Source organism: Festucalex cinctus, chromosome 10, assembly GCF_051991245.1.
Source record: "Festucalex cinctus isolate MCC-2025b chromosome 10, RoL_Fcin_1.0, whole genome shotgun sequence".
Taxonomy (NCBI): domain Eukaryota; kingdom Metazoa; phylum Chordata; class Actinopteri; order Syngnathiformes; family Syngnathidae; genus Festucalex; species Festucalex cinctus.
Genome location: NC_135420.1, coordinates 29,341,425 through 29,354,313, shown reverse-complemented (window position 1 = coordinate 29,354,313; position 12,889 = coordinate 29,341,425). Strand labels below are relative to the sequence as shown.

Below are 12,889 nucleotides of genomic sequence, written 5' to 3'. Positions count from 1 at the left end.
CCAGAAGATCTTGCCTGCATTATTGTTTATTTTATTGTTTATTTATTATTTTATTGTTTATTTATGTTATTTAGTTAGTATTATTTTGATTGTTTGTTTGTTTTTTTCATAAAAAACAAATACAAACTTCTCAAAAAGTTTTTTGGGAGTCATTTTTTTTCCACCTCCCCATAAATGAGATTTGTTTTTCTTCAAATAAAAATATTTTTATATATTTAAAATAAAATACTGAAAATACATTCCCAGAAGATCTTGTCTTTCTTTTTTATTTTTTAAGAATATTAATGTAGTTTTTTTTATTAATATTTAACATATATTTAACATAAAATAGTGAAAAATACATTCCCAGAATATCTTGTCTTTTTTAAAAAAAAATTAAATATTCATGTAGTTTTTTATTAATGTCTTATTTATTTATTTATTTTATATTGTTTTTTTTCTTGATAAACATAAATACATACTTGAAAAAATGACTTTTTTTTTCCCCTCAAAAAATATTTTACTTGCACAACCATTATCTTGAAAAAAAAAAAATTCCTCAAATGAATACTTTTTATCCTAGGAAAAAAAGGGGGACTAAATGAGGCTTCTTTTTTTTAAATAATAATTTGTTTTGGTCCCCACCCTCCATTATATATAATTTAAAATAAACTATTTTGTTATTTAAATTTTAAAACACATTTTAGAAAAATACTTCTTGTAAAAAAAAAAAAATCTTGAAAAATACATCACGTTTTTTGTAAAAAAAAAAAAAAAAAAAAAAAAAATAAAATAAAAAACTATTTTTTTTCAAATGATAAATTATAAATATTCTAATTTATAAATAAGATTTTTTTTTCTTTTTCTTAAAAAAAAGAAATCAAGCATTTCTCAGAGAAAATTGTTTTTGGAAAAACCCAAAGCAAACTGTTTGAAGTCGAGGAACTATTTCTCCAAAAATAACTGACTTTGCGCTTCAAATAATAACAAAAATGGCAGCTTGTGTCAAAAAAAAAAAAATATATATATATATATATATATAAATATATATATATATATATATTTATTTTTTCCCTTCTTAAAAAGTTTTTTGTGTACTATTCAAAGTTTGTTTTGGTCGTGTTTGCAAGATTGTGCTTGTTTTTGCGGTTGCCTTGGCGATTGATTGCAAGCAGGCTCGCCACTAACGAGCCGACACGTGTCAGCTGCTTGCGCTCCCGCGCGATTGGCGGTCGGGTCTCGTCAACCTTCTTAAATCGTGCAGCCAAAAAACGTGTGCGCTTTGTCAACTTTTGGCGATGGTCGCTCACCTGTTTGTCGGTCTGCTGTGGTGCACTTTGGCCCCGCTGGCCCTCCTGGGGAGGACGCCTCTTCCGGGGGCCGCCTGCCGGTCGGACGGCGTGGAGATGCTGGCTGGCATCGCCGTCCGACATATCAACTGGCAGCACAAGCACGGATACAAGTTCAAGCTCCACAAGATCCTCAGCAGCAATTATCGGCAGGTTAGCGCTTAGCGCTTAGCGCTAGCAACACCTTACCAACACGAGCAGTTCATCAATCTGTTTTTTTCAAGGAAATAATGGAATTCATCAAGTGTGCAATTATCTTTAGCCTTAACATTTGCGAGCAAATTATTTTCCTTACTTTTTTTTTATATACATTTTTTTTTTTAGCAATATGATCCCCTCGTCGCCAAATAACTTGAGTCCTGAACTTAAAAAAATATATATTTTTCTTTACCGTTTTTACTTATTTTTATAGTGGTTTTTATTTCTTTACTATTTATGATTTATTGCTTTTTGCTATTTTTAATTAATTTCTGATTCGATCAGATTCAGTTTGTCAATGTGCAATGTAACCGTCTAGTGCAAGCCCGTTCAGTGCAAAGACTTTCAAACTATAATAAAAAAGTAAATAATTTAATGTAAATGGATAAAAAGAGCAGCAATTTATGATTATTTTTTGTAACTATTTTTAATTTAATTCTGATTAAATTTCTTTTTTCTATTTTTTTTTCTTTTTTGCTATTTTTAGTGTATTATGATTATATTTCTTGCTATTTTTATTGATTATGCCTTTTTGCTATTTTTAATTAAACTGATTATTTTTTACTATTTTTGATTAATTATATTTCTTATGGTATAGTTTTATTTCTTCATATTTAGTTATTTTTTATTTTTCTACTATTTTTTTTTTTATATTTATTTTTGCTATTTTTAGATAATTTATTTATGAATACTTCTTTTTGCTATTATGCATTTGTTTTTGCTGTTTTTATTATACTTCTATTCTTTATAATATTATTATTTTGGTAGGCGGCAAATTCCTTGATGAAAGCCAAAGGGACAAATGCAGAAAGGCAAGCAATAGGCAAATAAATTTTGGTGACAAAATGATTAAGAAACTTATTTTTTAATAATGAATCAAATCTCTTCAGTTTAAATTTCTTTCCAGATGTTGGTTTATTTGTCCTCGAGTAAGGCCCATTAACAGGTTATCTTAGTATTCGCACTGAATTAATTGATTAATTTTATTTTTGTGCCTGTTTTTGTTGTCAGGTTCCTGGCGGTTGCCGCTTGGACGTGTCACTGAAGCTGTTGCAGACCAAATGTCACTTCAGCAACCCCAAACCTCACCAGCAGTGCGTCCCCTTCCAAATGCACGAACGCGTACGGATTCCGGCGCAATACATTCCACTTTTTTGGCCACGGTCGGGTTCATGACGGCTTTTTTGTTTTTTCAGGGTGCGGTGTCGACGTGCGACGTCCGTCTTGCGGTGGCGTCCGGCAAGGTCATCGTCAGCAAGCACCTTTGCGCCACCAGGCCAGGTAAGCGCTCGCCATTGTCGCAAAATCAAACTTCTGAAAAGATGAACTGCCGTTGGAATCATCATTTTACTGTTCGCTACATCTCAACTTGAAATTCAACTTTTGATTTTTTTTTAATATATTTTGTGCGCACGTTTGACGTTGGCATGCATGTTTTAAATTTTTCCCTTTCAGAACACACCAATGCGGAAATGGCCTGGATTTGTCCCGACTGTCCCGTCTTGCTGCCCCTGAAGGACCCGACAGGCGCAAAAGCGGCCCACCAGGTGGTGCTCAAGTTCAACCGCGAGGGGCAACGCCGCAAATTCTTCACCATGATGGAAATTGCGCAGCTGACAAGCGGGGTGATGACTTTTTTTTTTTTTTTCTTCTTGCTCATTGCATCACAAGGCTACATTTTTATTTTTGTGTTTGTTTTTGTTTTGTTTTCCCCGCATGTCAGTACATTTCCAACGTGGGCATGGTGACGTGGCTGGAGTTGGCCCTGGTGGAGACGGACTGCCCCCGAGAGGCCGAGAATACGTTTGGACGCTGCACGCCGCTCTGCCCCAACCGAGCTGTGAGTTAGCCGTCATGCTAATGCGACGGTCAAACACAAACGCCCATTTTGTTTTTTGGACGCAATTATCAGCTGCCCCCCCCCCCCCCCTTCTCCTTTAAGGTTCACGTCTTTTGCCAGGCCACTTATCACCACTGGCAAGATCAAATTGCACATCTTGATTGTGAATCGTATCCGCCGCAAGTAAGTTAGCAACAAAAGCAAATGTCATTTGTACACACAAAGCACTTCAACTTTTTTTTTTTTTTTTTTTTTTTTCCCCTTTCTCCTCCCCCACAGAAGTCGTCTATGGTGTCGGGCCCCTCGTGCGCCGTTTTGTTCCATCAGAGGCCGGAAGCTTTCGCATGCAAGGCGCAGTTGGGAATCCGCAAGCCGGCCGTCCATCACATTTGTCCCTTCCCGCTTCTCATCAATCGGCCATATTGGTTCCAAGGATGAACATGGCGCTGCGCTTGGCAACTCATGAATAAAAAATAAAATAAACTAAATTTGAGTCTGGCCAGGGTTACTACAATTTTGGCATATTTCATTTTAGTTTAATTTTGAGGGTTTTTTAAATTAGTTTTCAAGGTGGTTCTGGTTTTTGTTGTCATTAAATAAATGCTTTGTTTTTGTTTAAAAAAAAAAAAAAACTTGTTTGCAATATTTAAAGGAATACTTATTTATCTATTTTTGGCAGGCAAACTTTCTGTACAATCGGTGCCTATTTTAAACTCATTTTGTGACTTTATGTCAACTGAAAATGACATCATCACAATGTGCTCAGGTAATCAATCACAGCGCAGCTTGTGAATGTCACATGACCCAACCTAGAAAACGGGTCAACTGTGATTGGTTGTTACCTAAGCACATGTGATGTCATTTTCAGTCAAGTGGCAGTTTTTTGTTTTTTTTAAAGCATTAATTGTATGTGGAAATATGAAATTAACTCATTTGCTCCCAATAACTTGTAAATATGTTTTGTTTAAATGTTCTAAGTGTCCCAAAGACGTATTTATAGTTTTTTTTTTTGTTTTTTTTAATGCTAGAGCATACAGAAGGCTTTGATGCAGCCTCTCAACTGTGAAGAACGGTTGCAGAAATGGTAATTACACAAACGGCCAGCAGGTGGCAGCAGAGCAAAGGAGATCAACCGGGGCCATGTAGAAAAAAAGCTCAATTACTTACAATTTTAAATAGATTTGTGAAAACTGATGAAACTTAGCTCTCTTCTAATGATAATTTCTGCAAAACGGAAACAGAATCATACTTTTTTTTTTTCCTAATGAAAGAAGAGACTTTAATCTTTCTTTTGATAGGTTCCATGCTTTAATAGCAATTGAACACAATATTCTGTGGGCCTTGCAAAATCCAGTAAAACAGCCGAGAGCGAACGGGACTGCGAAATGTGAAAATGGTGGCGAGTGAATGAGTTTAATTATAAACTAACTTTTTATTGGTACAATGGGCTAAATGAGTGAAGCATCCCTTTATTAAAAACATTTTTTTTTAAATGGTGACGTCTTTTGGTGCTCTTCTATTGGCTGCTGTTAGATGACATCACTTCTGTGACACATTTTTAATGGTCCTTCCGGTTAATATTAAAATCTCAACAGCCTTTCTCAATAATTGGTTGTCACATTTTTTTCTTAAAATATGGATTTCTTCTCTGTCTAAAGAGAATTTTTTTAAATTTTTTATTTGTTTATTTTATATAAAAACAAAACAAATACATGCTTGAAAAATGACTTCTTTTTTTTTTACCTCAAAAAGGCTTTTACTTGTACAACCATTATCTTGAAAAATACTATTTTTTTTCTTAAATATATTTTTTATTCTAGTAAAAAAAAACTTTTAAATTTTTTTTTTATCTCTAACACCCCCAAACATTTTTGTCAGATTTTTTTTTGTCCCTGCCTCCATTATATATAATTTAAAATAAACAACACAGTTTAGAAAAATACAAACTTTGTCCAAAAAATAAGATTTTCTTGAAAAATATATCACCTTTTCTTTTGTAAAAATAAAACTTTTTTTTCCATGATAAATTATAAATATTGTAAGTTCTGAATAAGATTGTTTTTTGTTCTTTTTGTTCAAAAAAGAAATTGATGAAGAAAAAAAAATGAAGCATTTCTCAGCGAAAAAGTCCCTAGAAAACTTTTTGGAAAAACCCAAAGCAAATGATTTAAAGTTGAGGAACAATTTCTAAAAAAAATAATGATTTTGCTCTTCAAATAATAAAAGTGAAAATGGCAGCTTGTGTCAAAAAATCATCATATAAATATATACATATATATATATATATATATGGGGTTTTTTTTGGGTACAATTCAAAGTTTGTTTTGTGATTGTTTGCTAGCTTGTGCTTGCGGTTGCCTTGGCGACTGATTGCAAGCAGGCCCCGCCGCTAACGAGCCGACACGCGTCAGCTGCTCGAGCTCCCGCGCGATTGGTCGTCGGCGCTCGTCAGCCCGCTTAAATTCAAGTGCGCACGCAAGTGCTCATTTGTCATCTTGTGTTGTTTCCCACGATGTTCGCTCACCTGTTTGTCGGTTTGCTGTGGTGCGCCCTGGCCCACCTGGTCCAGACGTCTTTTCCGGCCACCTGCCGGCCGGATGGCGTGGAGACGCTGGCCGCCGTCGCCGTCCAACATATCAACTGGCAGCACAAGCACGGATACAAGTTCAAGCTTGACGAGATCCTCAGCAGCAACTATCTGCAGGTTAGCGTTTAGCGCGAGGCAAAGGCAAGCAGTCGGAAAATTGGCTTTTGCTCACAAAATATATATATATATGTTTTTGTTAGGTTCCTGGCGGTTGCCACTTGGACGTGTCACTGAAGCTGGTGCAAACCAAATGTCACTTCAGCAACCCCAAACCTCACCAGCAGTGCGTCCCCTTCAAAATGCACGAACGCGTACGGATCCTGTCGCAATCAATTTTTTATTTTTTTGCCACGGTCTGGTTCATGACGGCTTGTTTGTCTTTTTTCAGGGTGCGGTGTCGACGTGCGACGTCCGTCTTGCGGTGGCATCCGGCAAGGTCACCGTCAGCAAGCACCTTTGCGCCACCAGACCAGGTAAGCGCTCGTCAACGGCGTCATAATTGGATTTTAGAAAACGCTCCTGAAAAGATTAACTGCCATTCGAATCATTTAACTGCTTGCTACATCTCAACTTGAAATTCAAGTTTTATTTATATTTTTCTCCCTTTTTAGACCCCACCAATGCAGAATTGAATAAGATTTGTCCCGACTGCTCCGACTTGTTGGCCCTGGACGACCCGAGGGGTTTGAAAGCGGCCCACCAGGTGGTGCTCAAGTTCAACCGCGAAGGCAAACACCGCAATTTCTTCACCCTGATGGAAATTACGCACCTGAGAAGCGGGGTGACGACTGCTTTTTGCTTGTTTGCCGCATCACCAGCCAGTTTTGCTTATTTTGAAAGAATCTTTTCTTCCCCCCCCACGTGTCAGTATATTAATCCGTGGGGCTCGCATACGAGTCTGGCGTTGGCCCTGGTGGAGACGGACTGCCCCCGAGAGGCCGAGAATACGTTTGCACGCTGCGCGCCGCTCTGCCCCGATGACGCTGTGAGTTAGCCGTCATGCTAATGAAACCTTTAAATGCTGATTTTTGCTTTTGGACACATTTGTCAACTTCTCGTCCCCCTTTCAGGCTCACGTCTTTTGCCAGGTCTCTTATTTAGACCGGCAAGAAGAAATTACAAGTCTTGATTGTGAAACGTATCCGCCGCAAGTAAGTCGGAAACAAAAGCAAATGTCGTAATTTGCACTTCAATGTTTCCTTTTCTTTTCCCTCCCCCGCAGAAGTCCGGCTCTGCTCCGGTGTCGGGCCCCGCGTGCAGACTTTTGTTCCATCAAAGCCCGGAAGCTTTCGCCTGCAAGGCGCAGTTGGGAATCAACAAGCCGGTCGTCCATCACATTTGTCCCTTCCCGCTTCTCGTCGATCGGCCATATTGGTTCCAAGGATGAACATGGCGCTGCGCTTGGCAACTCGTGAATAAAAATTTAAACGAAATTTGAGTCTCTGTGTAGGTTATTAATTTTGGCCTTATTTTGAATTTTTTTTTAATTTTCAAGGTGGTTATTAGTCATTTAATAAATGCTTTGTTTTTAACTTGTGCACAATAAAAATACTTGGCCACTTTTGGCAGTCAACCATTATAATTGTCTGCGATACTTCCATGTACTTTTTTTTTTTTTTTTTTTTTTTAAATTTTGCATCTTGCTGTCAACTGAAAATATCACAATGTGCTCAGGCAACCAATCACAGCTCGGCTTGTGTGACATGACCCAATCCAGAAAACAAACTCGGGTTGTTACCTGAGCATGTGATGCGATTTTCAGTCAATTGGCTTAATTGTACATGAAAAATGAGATTCTAACTTTCTATTGCTAGAATGGGCTAAATAAATGAAGTATCCCTTTAAAAAGATATTGTGTAGAATTAAAAACATGGGAGTGACACCGTTTGGTGCTTTTCTATTGGCTGCTGCTTGATGTCACTTCTGTGACATTTTCAATGGTCCTTATTCTAGTCTGAAAAACGTAAAAAGTTGGACTTCTGCCTCCCCCCCAAAAAAATCAAAACTTCTCCTTCAAAAAATCTTGTTCTTAAAACTGAGGGGGAAAAATCAAATATTTGTTCTTGAAAAATGTCAAATGTAGGTCTTCCAACAAACCCCCCCCCAAAAAAATCATCAAAATGCAAAAAAATTCTACTTAAAAATGTTCTTAAAACCGAGGAAAAAAAAAATTATCAAATATTTGTTCTTGAAAAATGTCAAAAGTAGGTCTTCCAACAACCCCCCCAAAAATCAAAATGCAAAAAAATTCTACTTAAAAAAATGTTCTTAAAACCGAGGAAAAAAAAAATCTAATATGTTCCTGAAAAATGTCAAAAGTAGGACTTCCGCCTCCCCCCAAAAAAATCAGAAAAATGCAACTGTTTTTCTTTAAAAAAAAAAAAAGATCTGCCTTCTGTATGCAATAAAGTTGTCCTGTTTTGATATTTTTTGCCTCCATCTTGTTCTGCAAAATGTATGAAATGTGCTATACAAATAAACTTGCCTTGCCTTGCAAAAGGCCTCGGCAGGCTATTGAAGGATTTAGTCAGTAGAGGAACAAAAGGAGAAAAACATCATTAAAAAAAAAAGTTTCTAAGCTTAGATTTGAAAATATTTCACCAAAAAAATGTATTTTTTTGCTTCAGCTTCCATCTGCGGTGAATGAGTCATCACTCATCACCATGGTGATTAGTCGAAGCCACGCCCACCCCCACTAATTAGCACACAGGCGTCAGCTGTCTGTCCTGCCCTGCCATTGGCCGGAAGAGCTCGTCGGCCCGCTTTAAATGCGAGCGAGTGTTGCGTCGCCTGCACTTGCTTGCGCTTCTCCATCGTTTTGTTCACGATGGCGACTCACCTGTTTGCTGTTCTTCTGTGGTGCGCGGCGGCTCTGCCGGCTTTTGTGGCGCCGCAAACGCTGACGTGCGGCCGGGACAGCGTGAAGGCGGCGGCCGGCATGGCCGTCCGCCACATCAACGACAGGCACAAGCACGGCTTCAAGTTCAGGCTGCGGGAGGTCCAGAGCAGCAATTACCAACAGGTTAGCATTTAGCATCATCATCGTTTGTCTTCATTTACTGGAGAAATGACATATTTTTAGTATGACTAATAATTTCAAGTACTTCCATTTAATGCAATCACTTGAACATATTGAAATGTTGACCATGCTTTGACAATGTGTAGTTTTTGTTTTGTTTTTTTGGTAGCAATGCTAATATGTAGCCACCTAGCATGTGTTCATTTTGATCAAGGGTCTTAACTCTTAAATGCCACATCGTTCATTTTCTTTATTTTTGCAGTTTTCCGGCGGTTGCCACATTGACGTGAACGTGAAGCTGTCGCAGACCAAATGTCACTTCAGCAACCCCAAACCTGCCGACCAATGCGAGCTGTGGCAGATGGACCAACGGGTGAATATTCTCTCGCTTCCCCAACAAGTCCACAGCTGCTTATGATGGAAGCTTATTCAGCGTTCGCTTAAAAAAATAAAAATAAAATTGCACCTAAAAATATGCTTTTGGGTTTGTTTGTTTTTTTTTGTTACTCATTATTTTTTGCCATTAAAAAAACGGGGAAATTACTTACAAAAAACATTAATTAAAAAAAAAAAAAGCACTAACTTGTGTTTTAGAGTCAATCTTTTTTTGTCATAAAAAATGGGGGGGGGAATATTCAGAAATTACTCAGAAAAATATTTTTTTTTTTTTTTTTAAACAGGAAAATTTTGGAGTAATTTTTATTTTTTTTTTTTTAATGATGCAATACACTTGCATGGTTTCTGATGCTAACTTTTTTTTTTCCTTGTTTCTCCCCCCCCAGGGCGCCGTGGCCACCTGCAGTGTTGAATTCTGGGTGATGTGGGGTATGGCCAAAATCACCAAATATGAATGCACCACCAGACCAGGTCATCACACACAAACACTACTTGTCGGTTTTTTTTTTTTGCATGTGGCTGCAAAATTCGGTAAAGCCTTAACTCATTTGCTTCCAAAATCATATCAATAGGTTCTGTTTAATATTACCATGCACCCCAATAAGTATTTAATTATTTTTTTTAAATGCAAGAGCGTACAGAAGGCTTTGATATAGCCTCTGAACTGAAGAATGACAATGGTAGTTACAAAAATGGCCAGCAGGTGGCAGCAGAGTATAAAAGATCAACCAGGGCCATTTTGCAACAAAGCTGTGTTAACAGATATGTGAGTGAAAGTTGGCGAGATTCTAATGCGACTTACTGCAAAATGGACACTTTTTTTTTTTTTTTCTCCCTTGTTGAAAGATGAGATTTTTTTTTTGTTTTTCTCCTTAGGTTCCATGTTTTTATAGCAATGGAACACAATCTTCTCTAAGCCTTGTAAAATGGCTGGCTGAAGATCTGGCAAATGAGGCACATTCCCGGTGGGCCAGAACCTTTTTAAGCGCCGCATTTCTCCATCTGTTTGCAGAGCTGACAAACGAGGAGCTGCTAACGGTTTGTCCCTCGTGCGCCAAATTGCTGCCACTGAACGACCCGACCGGCGTGAGCGCCGTCAACGAGGCGGTGCGCAAATTCAACCGGGAGAGCAAACGTGTCCACTACTTCACCCTGATGGAAGTGGCGCAACTCACAGCCAAGGCGAGGACTCGTCTTAACGGCTCGCCGTTTTTCTTTTGCTTGATGTTTGACTGCCTCGTCGTCCCTGTGGCAGGATGTGGTCAACATCGGCACCGTCACCCTTCTGAAGTTCGCCCTGGTGGAGACGACGTGTCCCCGCCAGTCGGCGCACGCGTTTGCCGCCTGCACGCCTCGCTGCCCTGACAGAGCTGTGAGTTAGCTCAGCTGTTAGCTTCCGTATCCGTCAGCCTTTCCGAGTGACTTGTCGTTTCTTTTAGACTCGCGTGTACTGCCAAGCGTCCTATTACAACTCTCACAGCCAGGTGGGAGAACTGGACTGTGAAACGTACCCAGCAAAAGTAAGTCTTGCAAAAAGCGGCGCTTGTGCACGGCGAGTGCCTCATTGTTCATCTGTGCAGATGTCGTCACCCCTCCCGGCGGGCGAGCCGGAGCCCGTCTGCAGGCCGTTGTTCCACCAGAGTTCGGAAGCTTGCGTTTGCAAGGCCAAGCTGAGAAACCCGCAGCCGTCCGTCCACCACATTTGTCCCTTCCCGCTTCACACGCACAAACCTCAATAAATGAACATTTAAAAACGATGCGCTACTGCTCGTCTGTGATGACTTGAATGCAACTGATTTTCAAACATGGCTGCCATTTGGGTTTGGATGGTTAGCTTTCATGCTAAAGCCGAAGAACTGGGGCCACCTCAATTGGGATTTCTACCCCTCCACAAAAAACAAACTTTGAGAATTTCAACAATTCTCAAAAATAATGCAAGCCTAAATCCCCCTTTGTGAAGGTTCTGGAACTTTTATTGGTAGGTAATGGAAAAGATTCAGCATGGGAACTTCCCCAGCCTCGTAATGGGCAATTTGGATGCCGCATCATGTCTTGTTGTGCATGACCTTCACTGGCATGCTGAGACAAGACATCCTATTGGCCCATGAATGCTCTGAACCAATGGTAGGGCAGCTTTTTCAAGTTAAAGAGAAACCAGCTATCAGTACAAAAAAAACTGGTATTGGAACACTAACGCAAACTGGATGTCTATAAATATTGCCAAAGGTTTGTGGTTGATATGAACTTGATTACTTTAGTTTTTAATCTGCTTTGAAAGCGCATCTATTGCCAAGCATCCTATTCCAACTTGCACAAACAAGTGGACTGTGAAACGTACCCACTGAAAGTAAGTCAGCAAAAAGCGCACCATGGATTTGTACATGCCGAGTGCCTCATTGTTCCTCCCAGCAGGTGAGGCAGAGCCCATCTGCAGGCGGTTGTTCCACCAGAGTGCACAAGCTTTCCGCTGCATGCGCCACTTGACAACCCTGAGACGTCCATCACACCACATTCGTCCCTTCCCGCTCACGTGATGTCATCACATTTGTCAAGTGAAATCAAAAGAACAAATGAAGTTACTTGTGGCTTTTCTGTGGTCAAGTGATGCAAGAAAATTTGAATTCTTGGGATTTCCCTTGAGTTGACTTTCAAGCACAAGTCTGGTTCAAAATTTGAGGTTTTGGTTTTAAAGACTATTTTGGAATTTTTCTAACTTCTCAACCAGGATTTATTTTTTTGGCCACTGTTCACACAAATACAATGCAACAAATGTGACATGAAGGATGCAGTTAACTGCAAAAAAGAAAAAAAAAAAATCATGTGAAGGTTTAACTTAAACATACTCTAGATGAGAACCAACATGACTAATCAGCAGACATAAATGAGGAAAATTAGGAGGGGGAATCATTGACTGTCTCACAATTTTATGATTTTTGGGTCTGCAATTTGATTCAGATTAGAAGTTAATTCAAAACGATTTGACAATTTCTGCTTCATTTTATAGACAGCAAAAGAAAGGTCACGATCTACTCCAGCCTGACTTGCTAATGCTAATTAGCACGCTACTCGCTAAAGCTAATTAGCGCGCTACTCGCAGACACTTTTAGCCCTCAAAAGGACTATTCATACAAAACGCTTCAGGAATTATACAGAAAAGTATATTACTCACTGGCATACGTTCTTCCTACGCTGTGGAGAAAAAAATAAATAAAACTATTGGCCCAACTTGATCGCGACTTTCTCCTTCTACCTCTCCAACGTGCCGACAACTTAACTGCGTATCAGAACGCGTGGAACCACACTGCCCCCAAGTGGCCAAATCGGGTACAACATAAACAGCGCTCCCAGCACTCAAATATGGACAAGGCGGTATCAAATAATTGAAATCAAATCATTTTAGGACTTCACATTCTGGCTCCTTAACACCACATAGGACAAACTCCTCCAAAGTCAGTCAACAGCTGAGGGAAAACATTTTTCCATTTAGATTTAAAAAAAAAAAAAAAAAAAAAAAAACTTGT

The 12,889-nt window shown here is 39.0% G+C and overlaps 3 protein-coding genes across 3 annotated transcripts; all 3 read left to right on the top strand.

The window, feature by feature from the left end:
• The first annotated feature begins 1,241 nt into the window (after positions 1-1,241).
• On the top strand, positions 1,242-3,854 carry LOC144027056 (alpha-2-HS-glycoprotein-like). Its single transcript, XM_077534334.1, has 7 exons — positions 1,242-1,481; positions 2,538-2,648; positions 2,723-2,807; positions 2,982-3,151; positions 3,250-3,366; positions 3,469-3,549; positions 3,646-3,854. Exons 1-7 carry the CDS (start codon positions 1,278-1,280, stop codon positions 3,802-3,804), a joined length of 927 nt encoding a protein of 308 aa, XP_077390460.1. The 5' UTR covers positions 1,242-1,277; the 3' UTR covers positions 3,805-3,854.
• A 1,984-nt stretch (positions 3,855-5,838) lies between these two features.
• Positions 5,839-7,386, top strand: LOC144027087 (alpha-2-HS-glycoprotein-like). The gene is made up of 7 exons (XM_077534372.1): positions 5,839-6,070; positions 6,154-6,264; positions 6,342-6,426; positions 6,565-6,734; positions 6,822-6,938; positions 7,024-7,104; positions 7,176-7,386. Exons 1-7 carry the CDS (start codon positions 5,879-5,881, stop codon positions 7,338-7,340), a joined length of 921 nt encoding a protein of 306 aa, XP_077390498.1. The 5' UTR covers positions 5,839-5,878; the 3' UTR covers positions 7,341-7,386.
• A 1,350-nt stretch (positions 7,387-8,736) lies between these two features.
• LOC144027060 (antihemorrhagic factor cHLP-B-like) lies at positions 8,737-11,125 on the top strand. The gene is made up of 7 exons (XM_077534339.1): positions 8,737-8,975; positions 9,235-9,345; positions 9,755-9,839; positions 10,381-10,550; positions 10,624-10,740; positions 10,808-10,888; positions 10,949-11,125. Exons 1-7 carry the CDS (start codon positions 8,781-8,783, stop codon positions 11,105-11,107), a joined length of 918 nt encoding a protein of 305 aa, XP_077390465.1. The 5' UTR covers positions 8,737-8,780; the 3' UTR covers positions 11,108-11,125.
• Positions 11,126-12,889: the final 1,764 nt, after the last annotated feature.

Excerpts from the sequence above, each read along its gene's own strand:
- LOC144027056 (XM_077534334.1), top strand. The coding sequence starts at position 1,278 with ATGGTCGCTCACCTGTTTGTCGGTCTGCTGTGGTGCACTTTGGCCCCG. Across the intron at positions 2,808-2,981 it reads CCTTTGCGCCACCAGGCCAG|AACACACCAATGCGGAAATG; the intron begins GTAAGCGCTCGC and ends TTTCCCTTTCAG. Across the intron at positions 3,550-3,645 it reads GTGAATCGTATCCGCCGCAA|AAGTCGTCTATGGTGTCGGG; the intron begins GTAAGTTAGCAA and ends CCTCCCCCACAG.
- LOC144027087 (XM_077534372.1), top strand. The coding sequence starts at position 5,879 with ATGTTCGCTCACCTGTTTGTCGGTTTGCTGTGGTGCGCCCTGGCCCAC. Across the intron at positions 6,735-6,821 it reads TTACGCACCTGAGAAGCGGG|TATATTAATCCGTGGGGCTC; the intron begins GTGACGACTGCT and ends CCCACGTGTCAG. Across the intron at positions 6,939-7,023 it reads CGCTCTGCCCCGATGACGCT|GCTCACGTCTTTTGCCAGGT; the intron begins GTGAGTTAGCCG and ends TCCCCCTTTCAG.
- LOC144027060 (XM_077534339.1), top strand. The coding sequence starts at position 8,781 with ATGGCGACTCACCTGTTTGCTGTTCTTCTGTGGTGCGCGGCGGCTCTG. Across the intron at positions 9,840-10,380 it reads TGAATGCACCACCAGACCAG|AGCTGACAAACGAGGAGCTG; the intron begins GTCATCACACAC and ends ATCTGTTTGCAG. Across the intron at positions 10,889-10,948 it reads GTGAAACGTACCCAGCAAAA|ATGTCGTCACCCCTCCCGGC; the intron begins GTAAGTCTTGCA and ends TCATCTGTGCAG.